Source organism: Eretmochelys imbricata, chromosome 3 (assembly GCF_965152235.1).
Source record: "Eretmochelys imbricata isolate rEreImb1 chromosome 3, rEreImb1.hap1, whole genome shotgun sequence".
Classification (NCBI taxonomy): Eukaryota; Metazoa; Chordata; order Testudines; family Cheloniidae; genus Eretmochelys; species Eretmochelys imbricata.
Window position 1 is genome coordinate 29275386 of NC_135574.1, and position 18621 is coordinate 29294006.

At 41.6% G+C, this 18621-nt stretch overlaps 1 protein-coding gene across 1 annotated transcript in view; it reads right to left on the bottom strand.

Annotated features, from left to right (window-relative positions):
• Positions 1-587: 587 nt before the first annotated feature.
• GREB1 (growth regulating estrogen receptor binding 1) overlaps positions 588-18621 on the bottom strand; it is a 78105-nt gene continuing 60071 nt past the window's right edge. Inside the window, exons 24-32 of the mRNA XM_077811555.1 lie at positions 17420-17562; positions 16239-16400; positions 13717-13921; positions 12611-12785; positions 8866-9084; positions 5533-5668; positions 4769-4969; positions 3212-3350; positions 588-751 (exon numbers count right to left, since the gene is read on the bottom strand). Coding sequence (XP_077667681.1) covers positions 588-751; positions 3212-3350; positions 4769-4969; positions 5533-5668; positions 8866-9084; positions 12611-12785; positions 13717-13921; positions 16239-16400; positions 17420-17562 — 1544 coding nt within the window. The remainder of the gene's footprint in view (positions 752-3211; positions 3351-4768; positions 4970-5532; positions 5669-8865; positions 9085-12610; positions 12786-13716; positions 13922-16238; positions 16401-17419; positions 17563-18621) is intronic.

Below are 18621 nucleotides of genomic sequence, written 5' to 3' on the forward strand. Positions count from 1 at the left end.
TTTAGGTATAAAAAGCCTCTTTGTATCGATCAGTAGCAATCTATTACCAGAATGTAAAATTTCCTGTAAAATCCAAAATTTGGTCTGATGTCTTGTGCTGACTTCTAGATAAATAAGACTTAAAAAGAACGAAGTCTACTTCTAAATGTACATTCCCTATTTCTCTAAATTTACATTCCCTAATTGTACAAAACTGTTTCTAAACATCTTAATTTTGAAACATTTTGTGCGCCTTCTGTTTTGACAGAAATGTGATCTCTCTTCTTATCCAGAAATGTTTCCACCATGTAAAGTAGTAAGTCGGTACCTCTTTCCCAGGTATCAGGAATTACTTCTACTGGGTAATTAAATTAGAAGAGTCACTTCCAATGCTTGGTGATAAAAACACACATTAGTTGATTAAATATAATTTTAATAAAAATATTTCAAAATTGCTCAGCTGATGGCTCCTCAGGAAACATATGCTTGAATGTTTCAGAGCACAGAGCCTCTCAAATGGCTTTTTTTGGCGGGGGGGAGCACTGAGAACTCAGCCTCTCGTACTACCTCTTCTCATTAGACAGTTTAGGAAGCCTGCTCATTTTCTATCAGATATGTCGTCCAGTCAGAAAGAAAAGTGGTCTGTCCTCTTTGGCGTTGGCAGTTTGGAATTCATCCCTCAGTCGGAACTGCCATTCGTCTTCTAGTTCTAGCCGGACAACAGTCTGGCGAAGAGAATTGCGGTCTTGGCAAATAACACACAAGGTGGCACCTACATGAATGGTTAAAACAAACAATTATGAGTGTTTTGTTTTATTCTCTAAATCATCAACATGGTCCTGCAAGCTCTTAATTGTCTTCAGTGGGAGTTCTATGCCTGGAAGAGAGAGGAAGGATGTTTCAGTGCTTAGGGTACTAGTCTGGGATTTAGGAAACCCACGTTTAATTCCTTGCTCTGTCAGAGACTTTCTGTGCAACCTCAGGCGACTTACTTGGCCTCTCAGTTCCCCATCTTTCAGATGGCAATAACAATACTTCTGTACCTCACAGGGAAGTTGTGAGGATAAATACGTTAAAGACTGTAAGGTGCTTAGACATTATGATAATGGGATCCATCTAGTACTTCAGATAGATCATGATCCAGCCTTAGGGCCTTCACAGCAGGGAGATTGACGCTACTGCAAGCGATGCAGCAGGGATTGATTTAGCGGGTCTAGTGAAGACCTGATAAATCAATGGCAGAGCGCTCTCTGGTCGACTCTCTGGTACTTCAGCTCTCTAAGAAGAGTAAGGGAAGTCGACCGAAGAGCGTCTCCATCAATGCAGCACAGTGAAGACATCAGGATTAGTCGACCTAAGCTACGTTGACTCCAGCTATGTTATTTATGCAGTTGGAGTAGCGTAACTTAGGTCAACTTACTCCCGTAGTGAAGACAAGCCTTTACATTTGTGACAGTTCCATGGGCCAGATTTTGATACCCTTATTCACACTAAGAAGTACCTTACCTATTGCAGTGGGACTACAGGGTCCTAATTCAGCAAAGCACCTAAATCTTAAAAGAGATTGAGGTGGCTGGATACTTAAGCATGTGCTTAAGTGCTATGCTCTGCAGGAATGGTCCAGACACCCTGGGGGGAAAAGGTCTAAACCCCAAAGAATAAGTAACTGAATCAATGGATTCTATACAATATTACTGTATTATAGAAGTATATTGACTAAAATCTCAAACGAAAGCTAGTGAAACGCTGGTCATGATCTGTGTGCGGATGGTGTGTAAACAGTTATATATGTGTGCTGGAAATACATTACTAGAATATGTTTTGGGGGCTGACATGATAAAAAGAATGTCCTAGACAAAGGAACGTTGTCTTGTGTGTGTCTCCAATGTCAGTTGAGCAAGGTGAGGCCAGAGACAATGAAAGTTACACTTATACACAAGCCAGCAGAGGGAAAGGATGTCAACAAGAAAGGACAAACAGCAGGGGAGAAGGACTTTATCGGGGGATTCTCTTCAGAATGATACATTTCTAAGGTTTACTGGACTATAAAATGAAGGAGAGTGAACCCCTTAGTTATCTATCACTTAAGGGAAAAAGGGGACAGCACTCTCTGATTCTGTGAACATTGGATCTTCCTACCAGAAGGGCTGGAGGTGGAAACTTAACTGACCTTCACTCCTAAAGTTTCCATCTCTAGCCCTGTTCCTCCAGGTCAAGATTAAGGCCTTGTCCATGCTGCAGAATTCAGTCTTCAGTAGCCAACCACCATTGCCAAGGCGAAACCACGATACTCCATCACTTGTATCAGTCTAGCATACCCCTGCTTGAAACTGGGTTAAGCTGTACTGATCCAAATGGTAGTTTATAACAGCTTTGCCTGTCCACAGATCTGCAACAATGCAGCAGCACCAGTGGCTGGCCACTGATGGCTGCAACTGGGACAAATCCCCGGAGTAGATAAGGCCTACAACACTGTGGCAGCGTAGCATGGGAGACGCTGGCAATAAAACTGCTTGTTTGTAGATAGAAAAGGAGTACTTGTGGCACCTTAGAGACTAACCAATTTATTTGAGCATAAGCTTTCGTGAGCTACAGCTCACTTCATCGGATAAAGTAAGCTGTAGCTCACGAAAGCTTATGCTCAAATAAATTGGTTAGTCTCTAAGGTGCCACAAGTACTCCTTTTCTTTTTGTGAATACAGACTAACACGGCTGTTACTCTGAAACCTGTTTGTAGATAGAGGACATCAGTCTCCAGTGCCGTCAGTCTGGAACCCTGAAGACTAAATTGATTCGTTTGGTTATTATTTATTATTAATATTAAACAACCCATCCTTTCCCCCCATGATATACTGAGTAGAATCTTATGGGTAAGATTTTGAAAATTAGAGGGTCACAACTGTAAGCATACAGTGTTGCATGCCTATTGCATACACACAAGTACCCAATCTGTGAACATGCACTGAATATCTATGAATATACATTAGGTAATTCAATGGTATGGACGCACCAGTACCTGCCTAATTTCAAAAATCTATAGAACTAATAATACTTGTATGAGGATGTAGGTATTAATCTGCTGTAGTGCTGGATTGGTGTGATCCCAAATGGGAAGAGATGGACCTGGTTGATGTACAAAGGCAAAACATCATTTAGTTTCTGCCCAATGGTGGATTTGGCAACCCCAAACCAGACAAATACTGCAATTTGTAACAATCATTCTGCAGCTCACCTTTCAGGAAATGAAACTTTTTCAAAAAGCTAGCTACAACGAAGGAGTCACAGAGGTAAAGCAGGAGTCCACTAAACATCAAACCAGAGCAACTGATGTTCAGAGAGTGAGGTCGGGAACTCACGTAGCAAACTGCAATCTGATTGGAGGAAAGAGGAAGCAGAAATTAATTTTCCTCGGACTTCAAAGTAGTGTTGCTTCTTAGGGCTTTGCACAGAGGTGTGAATGTCTGCAACAGTTTAAAATTTAGCAATCCTTCCTAATTATAGGAATGGTCTTTGTGATCAACCATTTGTGAGCATCCTCACTGCCCCCAAATAAAAATCCCTCCTCTGAAAAAAAAAAGTTCTGTTTAAAGAGCTAGGTAGACCTGGCAGGATTTACATGCCTCAACAACTGCCTCTCCCCTTAAAAACAAATCTGAGACATGCCTTGCACATTTGTACACACACACCCCTGTATGGTCCAATACAGCAAACACTTTTGGAGGTTCATAATTTTACTCAAGTGTCAATGGAACTACTTATGTGAGTAAAGTTATGTATGTCCATAAGTATATACAGGATTAAGTCCTAAGGTTTTCCCTAGAGACTGGAAGCCTCTCGCTTTCCAAAACTCTCTGCTCACTCAGACTTCTCAGGCCAGTTAAGAACCTTGGAGATTCGTGAGATGTTTACAGGTTTGTCGCTCTCCCCCAGTAAAGAAATTTTCCACATAGGACTTTGTGTCCAGGGTACTTCAGCTTATCACAAGTCAGCCAGAAAGGAACTTTAAGGACTTGGAGCATTTGGGGGTGGAATGAGTTCTGAAGTCTGTTATACAGCTGACTCGGAGAGGAAGATGAATTGGCAGGTCTACCAAGTTTGAACTTCATGTAGTTTTCCAGTTGGATGGGAAGGCAAAAACAAATAACCCAAAACACTACCAAAAAACCTGCTAGCATCATTCATACTTGATTTGCATTTGAGTCCAAATATGTATCTTGGTTTTAGAGAGGGGCACAGTCCGAGCACAGGACTGGGAGCCAGGAACTCCTCAGTTCTAATCTGAGCTCTTATGTGGAGCATTCACTTCTTGGCTTCAGTTTCCCCATTAATAAACTAGAGCTAACAAAATGTGCACAGTAGCTTACAGGGATGTTCTGAGGACTGGTCAATTTTGTAATATGCTTTGTAGGCGGGAAGAGTTATATAAATGGCCAAGTTATTATATTAAGTTGAGGAAACACTGATAGAAAAAAAATTCTGAGGCACTGGTAATTGAGACCTGAATAGAAAGCACAGACTAAATTACTATAACTATTCCTTACTACAACTATAGGATTGTTCTCTGTGCACTTTATTTTAGTGTGCATATTCATTCATAGCTTCTAATCATTCATTTTCTTTTTTGTAACTTACAAATTGATTTTTTAAATATCACAACGATCTAATATTATACTGTTCAGAAGCCATGTAAAAATCCCAAAGGAATATATCAGAGAACTAGGACAACACTTGGGTTAAATATGGGCTGGCCTAAACTGCAGAGCTACTTGAAGATCATTTTGTTCAGTACCTGCGGTCCTAAGTTAAGGTAACAATCCACAGATAGCACTGGATGGCTATAATTCTTCAGTGAAAGAGGAAAGAAGCGATGGCTGTAGTACTGGAGATATTTTTCAAGCAGCAGTTGAGCAGGTGCTGCCAGGAAGGTGTGCTTGCTGTCAGGAGCACAGATGTACTGAGCAGGTGCGGTTGAAACTGGAGTTTCAGATACCTACATGGAAAAACATTGTGATATCAATAAATCCTGATCAGCCAAACCCCAATCATCTGAATTTTGGGTTGTACAAAATGCATCTCTGTCCCAAAAATCCAAAATGCATACAGCGACCAAAAATTGGTTATCCAAAACTCCTGTTACCCAAAGGTTTCAGATATCCATGGAAAATTGGAGTTTAATTATATTTGAATAGCTTTTTGGATTCTGCTTTGACTCAAAAAGTTCTTCCTGAACATGAAATGGTGTAAGGAGGAGTTATTAAGTAATACTTTACAACCGCTCTACATCAAATTCATAGTGAAAGGCTTTCTCGTTTGAAAAAAAAAAGGTGGTTTAAGACGTTACACAGGAAGATGACTGACTAGAGGTTAGGGTACATTTATGCTGTGGGAATTATAGGTTCCAAGAGTTTCATGTTAAAAAAAAAATCTAATGGCACACATGTCCCATTTCTGGCAATGGAATGTACATCAACAAACCTCAGCTCTCTAAATTAAAGGTTAATGACAGCACAAACAAATAACTAACAACAACGAAACGTAATTCTCAACTTTTACCTTAGACTTAATATGGAAGGACCTATGTCCTCCTACTGCAATTTGCTTCTTCATGATACTGAAGCGATTGAACCGACAGATCAGAAGACCGGCACTGTGGGCACGCAGGTTGAAATCAACATCATCGCACATAAATCTAGCAGGAGTGGAAACCAGAGCTATTAATAAACACTGCTTGTTATTGAACATTAGCAGACATATAGGCACTCAGATACTACAGTGAGGCAGGTTGTACAAGCAGAAAGGAGGATGATCCCACCACAAATAAGGTCAGTGTAAAGTTTTCCATGGACTTCAAAGGACATGGATTAGGCCCCAGATGAGACACACAGAGGTACAGGTCTCTGACCATATATTTCTCCTCTGTAACAAGGAGCATGTAACTGTTGAAATTTTCAGCATCCCTCTGTAGAAATGCTATCAGTCTACATCAGTGAGATCAAGCATTTAAAAGCCACAGAATCACTTCTTCATCCAACAGCATTGCAAAGAGCCACAGTTAAGCAATATGGGCCAAATTCATCTATGTCTTAAGATTTCATTATGTTGGATTTGGCCCATTTCAAATTAGAGATGCAACCAAATGGAAACTATCAATCCTGGTCTGAATTCAGACCAGAGTTAGGATCTCAAGCTTCTAAAATGGGCCACACCCAAGTACCCTCATCTTTGGGTAATCTGGATTCTATTTCCGATTGTAAATACACATGTTCTACAAGAGAACTGGAATGACTTTTAGAAGTATGAGGATCTGATCCAGGATTTGGATCTGCGCTTTTTGTTTCACACATCGCTTCTCAGAAGTCAGAAAATCCCTATGTAACAGGCATTTTGTAAAATAGATTTACTGCATAATTTCCCCAATACTAATTTCCCCCTACTGTTACTCACGCCTTCTTGTCAACTGTCTGAAATGGGCCACTCTCATTACCACTTCAAAAGTTATTTTTCCTCTCTTGGTATCCTGCTGTCAGTTAAATTGTCTTGTTAGACTAAGCTCATGTTTGGTAAGGCAATTCACATTTTTTCATGTATTTATACAAATAAGGTCAGTGTAAAGGTTTCCATGGACTTCATCTGATGAAGTGGGTTCTAGCCCATGAAAGCTTATGCCCAAATAAATTTGTTAGTCTCTAAGGTGCCACAAGGACTCCTCGCTGCTTTTGCATTCACCAAAACAGCAAAATAAAGATTACAGGAGGACTGGTTCTATTTACAGCTCAGTGAGTAATCTGCCATTTAAAGCTATCAGTTTTTAAAATTATGGCTCTGTTGATACATACTCTGTTGATTGATACTCACATGTGTCTCTGCTATCTCTGGATGACTGTGTCTCTTTTTGATTCAAAATGCCATGTTTTCTCACTACCAATTCATCCTTGGAATGTCACACAATACTGCCCAAGCCTTAACAGACAGCTTCATGAAGAACTCCAGTGAGTCACCAGTGATTAAACACCCACAGGTTAAGTATTGCTAGTGTAAACTAGCATAAAACCTTATTCTTGACATTTTTGCATCACTCTATACATTAATATTACTCTGCTTTATTGCATTGTTGGGTCCGGTACTATTCAACATTTTAATTAACGACATAGATAATGAAGAGCAGATAACACCGAGCTGAGGGATGTTGAAAGCACTTTGTAAAACAGGATTAGAATTCAAAACAACCTTGACAAATTAGAGAATTGGTCTGAAATCAACAAGATAAAATTCAATAAAGACAAGCATGAAAGTACTAACACTTAGGAAGGAAAAATCAAATGCACAACTACAAAATGGGGAGAAAGTGGCTAGCTGGTAATACTGCTGAAAAGGATCTGGAGTTCATAAATTGAATATGAACCAAAAATGTGATGCAATTACTAATATCATTCTGGGGTGTATTAATAGGAGTGTCTTACGGAAGACAAGGGAGGTAATTATCCCACTCTACTCAGCACTGGTGAGGCCTCAGTTGGAGTACTGTGTCCAATTCTGGGCCCTACACTTGAGGAAAGATGTGGATAAACTGAAGAAAATCCAGAGGAAAGCAACAAGAAATGATAAAAGGTTTAGAGACACTGATCAATGCGGAAGGGTTAAAAAAAATTGGCATGTTTAGTTTTGAGAAACAAAGACTGAGGGGAGGCCTGATAACAGTCTTCAGATATGTTAAGGGCTGTTATAAAGAGGACATGATCAATTATTCTCTATGTCCAAAGAAAGTAGGACAAGAAATAATGGGCTTAATCAGCAGCAAGGGAGATTTAGGTTAAATATTAGGGGAAATGTTCTAACTATAAGAGTAGTTAAGCTCCGGAATAGGCTTCCAAGGGAGGTTGTGGAATTCCCATCACTGGAGGTTTTTAAGAACCCCTATCAGGGATGGTCTAGGTTTACTTGGTCCTGTCTCAGGTAGGGCTGGACTAGATGACTTCTTGAGGTCCCTTCCAGCTCTACATTTATTCAATCCTATGATTATTGTTTTCTTAGATTAGCACTCAGCTTTCAATTCAAAAACTGCCTCAAATGATAACACTCTGTGTGAAAATGTACTATGCCCTCACAGGCTAAACAGCCTGATAACACAACTGTATACCAGGAGATACATGTGGATAAGTTTCTAGTGCTCTTGAAAAGTGCCAGTGACAGACTTGAAGGTTTAAGTCACCTATTTATCCATAGAATAGTTAAAGCAGAGATGCTTCTCCACAAATATGCCTCAATCTAGATTTGGAAAGATCACTTCTAGAGGTGACAGTCTCTTATCCTATTCAGCCCTGTGCCTTTGACAATTAGTGGCAAATGTGCTGGTGATTTTGAGATGTGAACACTTGTCCTCTAGGAACTGGACTAAGTTCACTATTTCATACGGGTTAATGAACAGCTGTCAAGTGGTATCTGTAGTGAATGGAGCTTTAAGAACCACAGTGACTCTGCTTGGCACCTTTAAGGTCTGGAACATTCTGTGTGGCCCAGTTAAAAAAAAATGGAGCAGAAGGTGGGTTGGAGATTGAACCCAAGAATGGAGTGGGCTGGATGCAGCTTCTCCCTAAAGGCCCTCCATCAATGTTAGAGGGATTTGTTTTTGTTGTTTTTCTTATTATTGTTCTCATCCCATTAAAGTTATTGTATTTAATTAAAGAGTATGTCTAGCTTATCTGGAGAGAGAGAACAGTCCTTTTTAGCCACTTCTTACCTGGGCTGGGTTTGAACCAGCAACTTATACGTAAACTTTATCTCTATTCTATTAGCAGTCTCCTGAGAAATCCAGCTCAAGTGAGAGAGAGCTCAGCCAGAGTGATTTGGTCCTTGCTCTACATTGGAGGTGCCTATGGATTCACTCACCTGTTCTGGTTATATTGGACATTCTGAGTCAGATCCACATTCAGCATGACGAAGTCATGTACATGACAACAGGAGAATGGTTCCCTGATCTCACCACTATTTGTTTTACTAGACCATTTCCTCATACCAATCAAGGCGTAGTGAGTGACATTAGGGGTTGCTTCAATGTGTTGCAGAATTTGCTTCAAGGAAACGTTCCTTTCAGTCCATGTATATTCACTACAGTAGGTTGGAAAAAATGTTTCAAATTCAAAGTGTATAAAAAATAATCAGCATGCAGTTCATCTGAGCAGTATCTTACAATAGTTATAAATATGAGCATATTAACCAGGCAGCAGTGATGCTAGACCTACCTCTTCATCTTCAGTTCTAATCACAATCTGAAACTACCTAAAGTTCATTTAGCTTGGGTTGATATTATAGGTTTGAAACTCAGCCTGGATTTCTCAATATGTTCATTAAGGTTTGTAAATGTTTAACGTTTACCTGACTCTTGCTCCAAGTGATCCTGGGAAGATTTGTTTACCATTTGCCCATTACAAAACCACATGGAACTTCTCACATGGAACTTCTTCGCTTTTGTTTTGGGATTTGACATAAAATTAAGCATACAAATTGAAACAGAAAAAAAGATTTCTCCAAATCCCTGCACACCAAAGCTGCTGATTTTAGCACAGCTCTGGTAATAAATAAAACTGGCCCAATCAAGTACTGTTTTAAAAAGCTAAGAGACTTGTTTTATCATTTGCAAAGTGAAATAAAGTAGAAGTCACATAGGCTGGGACCAGCAAAGGAGCCAAAGTGAGGTAGGTGGCCAGCTTCCCCAGAATTTCAATTAACTCCCTTAGTTCCTTCAAATGTCTTACCCAGAATGCCACCCATGTGCCTCTATGGCTACGTGACCTTGATGAGGGTAGCAGCAAATGGGACAGACCCGGCAGCAAGGGAGGGAGATCCTTGCTGAGACACACTCAGTAGGTCCTCCCTCCTGGTAGTCTCTGGCACCAAATGGCCAGTCAGGAGGAGGGATGCTGAGCAGCCTGCATCCCCCAGCTCCAGCACCATGTGGTGTCTCTTTTGGCCCTGTTCCACCCTACCCACCCAGAACTAGGAACAGGAATCCGGCCAGCAGATGCTGTGGGTCTAGCCTTTCGGCCATTGGGGATAAGAAAGGATTTTTTCTCCCATAGGGCCAATTCGCAGAGGGCAAGGGAGTTTTTCATCTTCTTGGCACCTTTGAGCCACAGTAGGTTAAATACTAGGGCTGTAAAACAATTAAAAAAATTAATCACACGATTAATCGCACTGTTAAACAATAATAGAATATCATTTATTTAAATATTGTTGGATGTTTTCTACATTTCCAAATATATTGATTTGAATTACAACACAGAATACAAAGTTTACAGTGCTCACTTTATATGTACTTTTGATTACAAGTTATTTGCACTGTAAAAAAACAAAAGAAATCATATTTTTCAATTCACCTAATACAAGTACTATAGTGCAATCTCTTTATCGTGAAAATTGAACTTACAAACGTAGAATTACGTACAAAAAAACTGCATTCAAAAATAAAACAATGTAAAATTTTAGATCCTGCAAGTCCATTCAGTCCTAATTCTAGTTTAGCCAATCGCTCAGGCAAACAAGTTTGTTTACATTTGCAGGAGATAATGCTCCCACCTATTGTTTACAATGTTACCTGAAAGTGAGAACAGGCATTCTCATGGCACTGCTGTAGCTGGCGTCGCAAGATATTTACATGCCAGATGTGCTAAAAATTCATATATCCCTTCATGCTTCAACCACCAGCCCAGGGGAGGTGCGTCCATGCTGATGATGGATTCTGCTCGATAACAATCCAAAGTAGTGCGGACTGACGCATATTCACTTTCATCGTCTGAGTCAGATGCCACCAGCAGAAGGTTGATTTTCTTTTCTGGTGATTTGGGTTCCATAGTTTCCACATCAGAGTGTTGCTCTTTTAAGACTTCTGAAAGCATGCTCCACACCTCATCCCTCTCAGATTTTGGAAGGCACTTCAGATTCTTAAACCTTGGGTCAAGTGCTGTAGCAATCTTTAGAAATCTCACATTGGAACCTTCTTTGCGTTTTGTCAAATCTGTAGTGAAAGTGTTCTTAAAATGAACAACATGTGCTGAATCATCATTCGACACTGCTATAACATGAAATATATGGCAGAATGCAGGTAAAACAGAGCAGGGTACATATAATTCTCCAAGGACTTCAGTCACAAATTTAATTAATGCATTATTTTTTTAACAAGCGTCATCAGCATGGAAGCATGTCCTCTGGAATGGTGGCCGAAGCATGAAGGGGCATATGAATGTTTAGCATATCTGGCACATAAATACCTTGTAATGCCGGTTACAAGAGTGCCATGCAAATGCCTGTTTTCACTTTCTGGTGACACTGTAAATAAGAAGAGGGCAGCACTATCTCCTGTAAATGTAAACAGACTTGTTTGTCTTAGTGATTGGCTGAACAAGAAGTAGGACTGAGTGGACTTGTAGGCTATGAAGTTTTAGATTGTTTTGTTTTAGAGAGCAGTTATGTAACCAAAAAAAAAATCAACATTTGTAAGTTGCACTTTCACTACAAAGAGATTGCATTACAGTACTTGTATGAGGTGAATAGAAAAATTCTATTTCTTTTGTTTATCATTTTTACAGCGCAAATATTTGTAATAAAAAATAATATACATTTTGATTTCAATTATAACACAGAATACAATATATATGAACATTTAGAAAAATATCCAAAATATTTAATACATTTCTATTGGTATTCTATTGTTTAACAGTGTGATTAAAACTGTGATTAATCGTGATTAATTTTTTTAAGTTAATCACGTGAGTTAACTACGATTAATCGACAGCTCTATTAAATAGGAATGTGCTTAGTCCCTAACTGAGGTACTGGGTTGCACTGTTAATTTGTCTCAACTTGTGGCCAGTTTCCAGTGTGGTTAAAAGGATACAGCGCACGGTTCCCAGAGGTAAAAGACCTTGGATTTTCCTGATGGGCCGTGGGCTCATGGGATAGGGGGAGATCTTGTAACCCTTGTGGGATGAGGCCCGACATCCCCACTCTTTTGCATCCTCTGTCCCCCTCATGGGTGGCGGAGGGGGTAGGACTCAGAGAGAGCTGAGTCCTGGGCGGGGGTAGCTGAGGAGAGCCTAACCTCAATGATGGGTTTTATGGTAGGAGCCCTGTAACCCCTGCACTGGAACCACTTAATGCCTGGTATAGGAGAGTGTGGATGATGGGCAGGTAGTGCCCCTCCCCTGTGGTAAAGCAAAATAAAAGTTCTAGCCTGCTGCTTAAAATCCATCCATTTGTGTCTGCAGTCATTGCACCACTGTATCCGGATCAACTGTACATGTGACTGCCACCTCTCTTGGCCAACACAACTGCGTCTGAACCACAGAACTCCAGAGCCAAAAGCATGAGTCACTCCAGCTTGAACTGAAGTGCCGAGCTGTATGGCTGAAGCTGTAGACTGGGCACAGATGGGCACTACCCTTCGGGTTACATGCAGACAAATATATAAAGAAATACTTCTCTGTCCCCAGGCAAATATTATACCCTACTTGTTACAAAGAGTAAAAGCCTTGCTGTCTCCATGATGTCATTTCAACAAGATGTGCTCAGTCATACGTAATGAGAGTTTAAAGTGATCAACTGAAAAAAATCATGTTCCTTAATTATGCTGTTTTACCTCTTTCTGTCTCCTGAACAATTGATTTCTACTGCATTCCACATAACACAGGAATCATCCGAAATGACAATGAAAGGCCAGATATCCTGGGGTTTAATCCCCAGTTCTTCTTGCCGATTTCGTTCTAGTTCCAGATTATGATAAGACAGTTCTTTTATTAGAAAATGCGCAGCACCTGAAACCAAAAACAGCATAAACAAGAGGAAAATTCTGGGATGGGAGGTAGCGGTGGCAGGGGCAGGAGTTGTTTGTTGATAAGTGACAACCTTTCAAATGTTCATGGAGCACAGTGTGGCTCACTCACTCTGAACATTGGTGATTAAAGCGTTCCAGAGTCAATTTGTCACCATCCCATACCAAATGCAACTGAGCTGACAGGTGTGGGTGTTGCGTCAGGCTGCTAAGGCCACATGGGACACCACTGAGGAAACTAATAAGATGAGTTTGATTTCTGTGGTGGGAATTTATGTGATGCCTTTAAACTACGAGGGACAGATTTACCTCCACTGACACCTCCTGGCACCAGCCACTGCACATGGGGATGGACCCACCTAAGTGACGACAGCCATAATTTCCTCTGTCTTTCCACCTTGGGGGTCCCACCAGAGCAGACTCTGGGTGCTCTATAGAAACTCTTCTGGCAGACGCTACCTAAGAAATTCACAGGATCGGTGCATTATTAGGCACCACATCCACTCCTCATCCCTGGCCAGCACCAAACTCATTTCGGGCTATGGTAGTCAGCTATGAGTCCTGCTCAAGTTCCACTGTCTTGAGATGCTGCAGTTCCTCCCACGGACAAATGTCCCATGGCCAAGGATCTTCTGCTGAGAAAATGCCCAGAGTCCCATGTCTACTTCACTAACGTTAGCATTATAGGGTTAAGTATGAATGACTTATCAGGTGTTAATTGATTTTGCATTTACGTGGGGTACAATACAGAGAACCACCTATCACAGTAAAGAAGGAGGGTGTGGTTTCTGACGCACAATATGGATGGTGAGATATATTGTGTTGCAAGAGATCACTTATGACAAACCTCTCGGTGAGGGTTTCTGTGCAATAACATATGTGTTTTACCTTCTTTTTCCCGCCCTAGTACCTACCTACTCCAGCACTGTTGAAAATACTCGGCAGCACTAGCATGATGTGGTTCGGCCAGTATTTTTTATATACGGCCATTTCATACTCCTTGACAACTAGAACATGCAAATGGCTGGCACCATCCATTGCATGATACAGGTTGAAAAGTCCATGTTCATGACGCCCAGTTGTGGGAGTAAAAGTGGGGCTTTTTATGTAATCCTGACTCTGTAAAGTAAATACAAAAATGAAGGATGAGTCTCTGTACTATGCTGAATATTATTTAAACAAAGAAGGCCAGATCCTCAGATGGTATAAGTCAGTGACTTCAATGGAGCTTTGCTGATTTACACCAGATGAGAAACTGGCCTAATATCTAAATAAAAGAGAAACTGGGAATTTTTATAAGAGTTGGAAGAGAACAACTTCTGTCAAGTGACAAAGAAAAGGGCCTTGATCACTTGATTGCCTGGTAAGGGAGGGATAGATACATATAGCCCCAGATGGGATTGCTAAATCTTGATCTACCAGGGATATAGGATCCTCGGTGGCTTGATAGGCCCTGAGGAAGGAAAAAGAAAGTAAAGAATAGAAGAACAGAAAGCAATCAAACATTAAGAGAAGTGAAAGAATAATGAGAAAAAGACTAAGATAAAACTTCACACAGCTATAGTGACCTACATCCAATGATCTCATAGCGCTTTGCAAACATGCATTAAGTCTTACAGCAGCACACCCTATAAAGTAGGTAAGTATTATATAATTTTTACAGATGAAAAAAAAAGAGAAATTAAGTGATTTGCCAAAGGTCTCAGGGCAGATCAGAGACAGGGATGGGAATAGAATCTGTGGAGACTTGACACCTAGTTCCAATGAAATAACCACTAGTAAATTGAGGATGCTTCTGGTGGCACACAGTAAATTGGGATAATTTTGTATTCTCATAAGCTGAAAAACACAACTCTCTCTCTCAGATAAAAGGTGTTGCGTAACTTCAGGTTTGATTACAGGCTAGCAGATGTATATTAAAAAATATGCTCCTACCTATCTAGTCATAAGCTGCCAAAAGTGAAGGATGCAGTGTGGATCAATCAGTGTTGTTTGTGGACAGCTTACCTTCTGCACCATAAAATCTCGGCTGCTACTACCATTCCACAAATTGCTCCAGTAGTCTAAAAACTATACCTCATTGAATCAGCAGAGATTGTTCAGGGCTTGCAGGGGTCATTGTAAAGGCTCATATCAGAGACAAGACAGACTTGTCAGATTGGTAACCTCTGCAGCTGTCTTCCCTGAAGCTACCATGAGTCGCTGCACAGTCACTAGAGAGATTCTTTCAAAACTCTCCTGTATGTCATCTGGTGGAACCACTTATGCAGGACAGGACAGGCAAGCCAGTGATAACTTGCTTCCTCTTACTTAGCCATAGGCTAAACAAAAACATGTACATTTTATTCTCAAAGCTGAGACCATCCTCTCTTCAGTGTCTTTATCCAGAACCCTGAGATCTTCTGAGTCACTGCACAACAATCTCCAATTGTCATAGTCCCAGCTCAGAAACAGTGTCTGCCAAGGACCAGCCTTGATTATGAGTAAGGCTATGATTATGTCATGGAGATTGCGGAAATCATGGAAACCGTGACTTCCAGCGACCTCTGTGACATTGGGGACCCCCCACAGCTGACCAGCCGCTGCCAGCAGTGAGGGACCCTGCAGCAACCCAGCCTCAATGTGGGGTGGGGGACCCTCCCACATTGAGTGACAGGACCTCCTGCAACTGACTGTTCTCCGCCAGTGGCAGCAACCCCTGAGCTGCCCTCTATTGCTGGCAGGAGTCCCTCCTGTAGTGACTCAGCTGCTGTGAGCAGCTGCCCCCCCACCCCCTGCCACCGCAGCTCCCAGCCACCGGGGACGGTGGCAGAGGGACCCCAGAGCTGCTCAGTGGCCGTGAGTGGTGAGGTCCTTCCTGCAGCTCCTGGTCATGGGCAGCGGTGGCAGAGGTACCCCGGAACTGCTCAGTGGCCGGGGGCAGCCTCTGCCCCTGGAAGGGGCCCCCCACAACTCCCAGCCCTGCAGGGCAGTGGGTGGACCTGTCCAGCTCTAGCCCCACAGGGCGGCAGGGGGACCTCTTCCAGCCACTGGGCAATGAGGTCCCTGTAGCTCCCAGCAACTGCAGAGGGGACAGAGTGCTGGATCCTCCTCCCTCCCTATTTTGTCAGAGATGTTTTTAGTAAAAGTCAGGGACAGGTCATGTCTTCCATGATTTTGTTTATTGTCCATGAGCTGTCCATGACAAAATCATAGTCTTAATTATGAGCAAAGCAAGTATTTGATTGGGACCTTGCATTCCAAGCCATTTCTGGAGCTTGTCTCCCTCTCCAGCAAGGGCACGCAAGGAGAAGGAAACAACTGACTGACAAACCATTCTCACCATCTCCTGCCAGCAGGACCAGTAGTGAAGCCAAAGTATGATCTGACCTTACAGATCTTTAGATCAGCCCCGTCTATGCCCCATATGTGAGTATAAATATAATTATCCATCTACCTTATCTGTGACAAGCGGTAACCTCATGCTTTCCAGCTGTCTTCCTGGTTGACTAAAGACAAAATGGTGCTCCTTTGACTTGGGGATGATAAAATGCAGCTGGATCTCCTCTCCAAGCATGGAATAGGAAAAGGCAAAAGCATGCAGGGTGGACTCATAAAGCTGAGGGGGACAAAAGGACAAATCTGATTATTAGATTCTAACTTGGCTTCCCAAGAGAGCACAGAACAGTTCATGGACATCACTAAGTCAGCACCAAATCAGAAGGAAACCACACAGGGCACTGGCGTACTTTTTACCTCACAACTCATATTAATACGAATCAGTGACATTTGGCTCAAGCCCAACATATTCACTAAACAAACAATTTACCCAGATTCCTGGCCTGAAGCCATCAATTTGCTCTTTGTCTCATCAAAGGTGGCAAGGCTTGTGGGCCACTCTCAGTAACGCCATGTGCTATACAACAGCTGCAGCACTTGCATCGCTGATGCCTTTTTCGGCCATTCTAATGAGCAGCGAACTGGAGGGTTTGTCTGAATAGTCCACATGATGTGTATAAAATGCTCCCTGCAGCAGTCAACTTACTACCCTCAGCAACTGCTCTGCCCCCGAGCAAGTGTTAATAAACCCTCGGGGAAGGTTTGCTGGCAAATCAATGATCATTTATAGCGGTTACTGTAGAATCGTGACTATGGCCTTTCATAGGTCAGTTGGAATGATCCAAGGAACAGTTGTGCAAAGTCCACAGAGTGAAACTGTTGACCTTCATGACCTTTGCTGACCCCACCAGCTATGAATTTGGGTACTCAAAGAATACCAGAAGATATTCACAATGTGCTTTTGCCCTGCACTGCTGCCACTATCAAAAATTAATTATCACTAAGATAAAACATTTTGTCTCGACAAAGATCCCAAACCTGCAATCCAATCCCCTCACACAGATCCCTGTGCCTGGGCAGGGCTCCACTGACTTTGCTGGTGCTCAGTGCAAGTGCAAAGACCCAACTGCAGTATCAGGGCCCAGAATCGATCCATAAGTTCTCTATGGAAATGCTTATAGAGCAAATATGCAGCTTGGGTACCAGTACTGATACTAGAAAGCATTTTACAGTATTTTAAAGTAATTTACAGATCCGCTACAGATTTATTATCCTAAATACAAATTAGGCACGACTTACCTGATACCTGGGATTGAAGCCCATATATTGATGGCACTGTTCACAGTGATGGTATGTATTGTATGCTGCGTACTTAGATAATCTCATTCGAGTTGTCTGACGGCGCATATACATGTCCTCCTGTTTTCTGCCCATTGATCTGTCTGTAAATTTTAAAAAATGGACTGTATTCATTTTAAGTATATTCTAGGGCCTATTATATCCCCCTGTGGTGAATAAACTGCTCATGTAATCGTCATAAGCCTGCAGGGACAGTGGTAACACCAAACAAAATAGATATTCAGCCTGAGCGTAGAAGATTTTATTAGGTGTGTATCGAAGGGGAGAGAAAATAACTAGATTTAAGTCACGGTAGTTTGTGCTCATTTATAATAACGCAGAGGTGCAGGTAAAGCAAAATTATTATTATTATTATTATGACTACTATTTGCTGCATGCTGACTTGTGCTGGGCACAGAAAAAACAGAGAGGAAGACACCATCTCTGCTTTCACAGAGAACAGTTTAAAATGTTCTCTGCAACTTATTTCTTTTATGTGACATTTTTAAGAACATGTTCTAGCATGTAACTGTTCAGGGACTGGATGATGGGCGGGATTAGTAATGGGATATCAAGTGGAAGGACAGTCTTGTGGTTAATGCAATGGACTGGGGCTTGGGTTCTGTTTCTGGCACTGTCACACACTTATTGTGAGACTCTGGGCAAGTCACCTTCAAGTGCTCTAGTTTTTAGATGCCCAAACTGTGCTGAGCACCCACAGCTCCAGCTGAAACTCAGGCCCAACGTGCCTCAAAATAGAGGCACCTAAAAATCAAAGGCCATTTTTGGAAATGTTGGTGCTAATATCTCTGGGGCAGATTTACAAAGGTGTTAAGACATGTACAGATGCATATAGATACCTTGTGAGATGTAAAAATGTCAGTCGGAGTCCGGTGCCTAGCCCACTTAAGCACTTTTGTAAATCCCACTCGGTGCCTATCTGCATCTTTGGGCATAAAATTATCTTTGAAAATCTGGCCCTCTGTGCCTCAGCTCCACATCAGCAACATGGGGACAATGAAATTACCACACAGGTGTCAGGGGGGTAAATTAATTAGCACAAGCATGTACAATCCACAGTTGTTATGTGGGTTGGGCCGATAGAAAAGCCTGTCAATTGAATAAAAATAAGAGAGAACCTTTCACCTCTCACTCACAGCTTT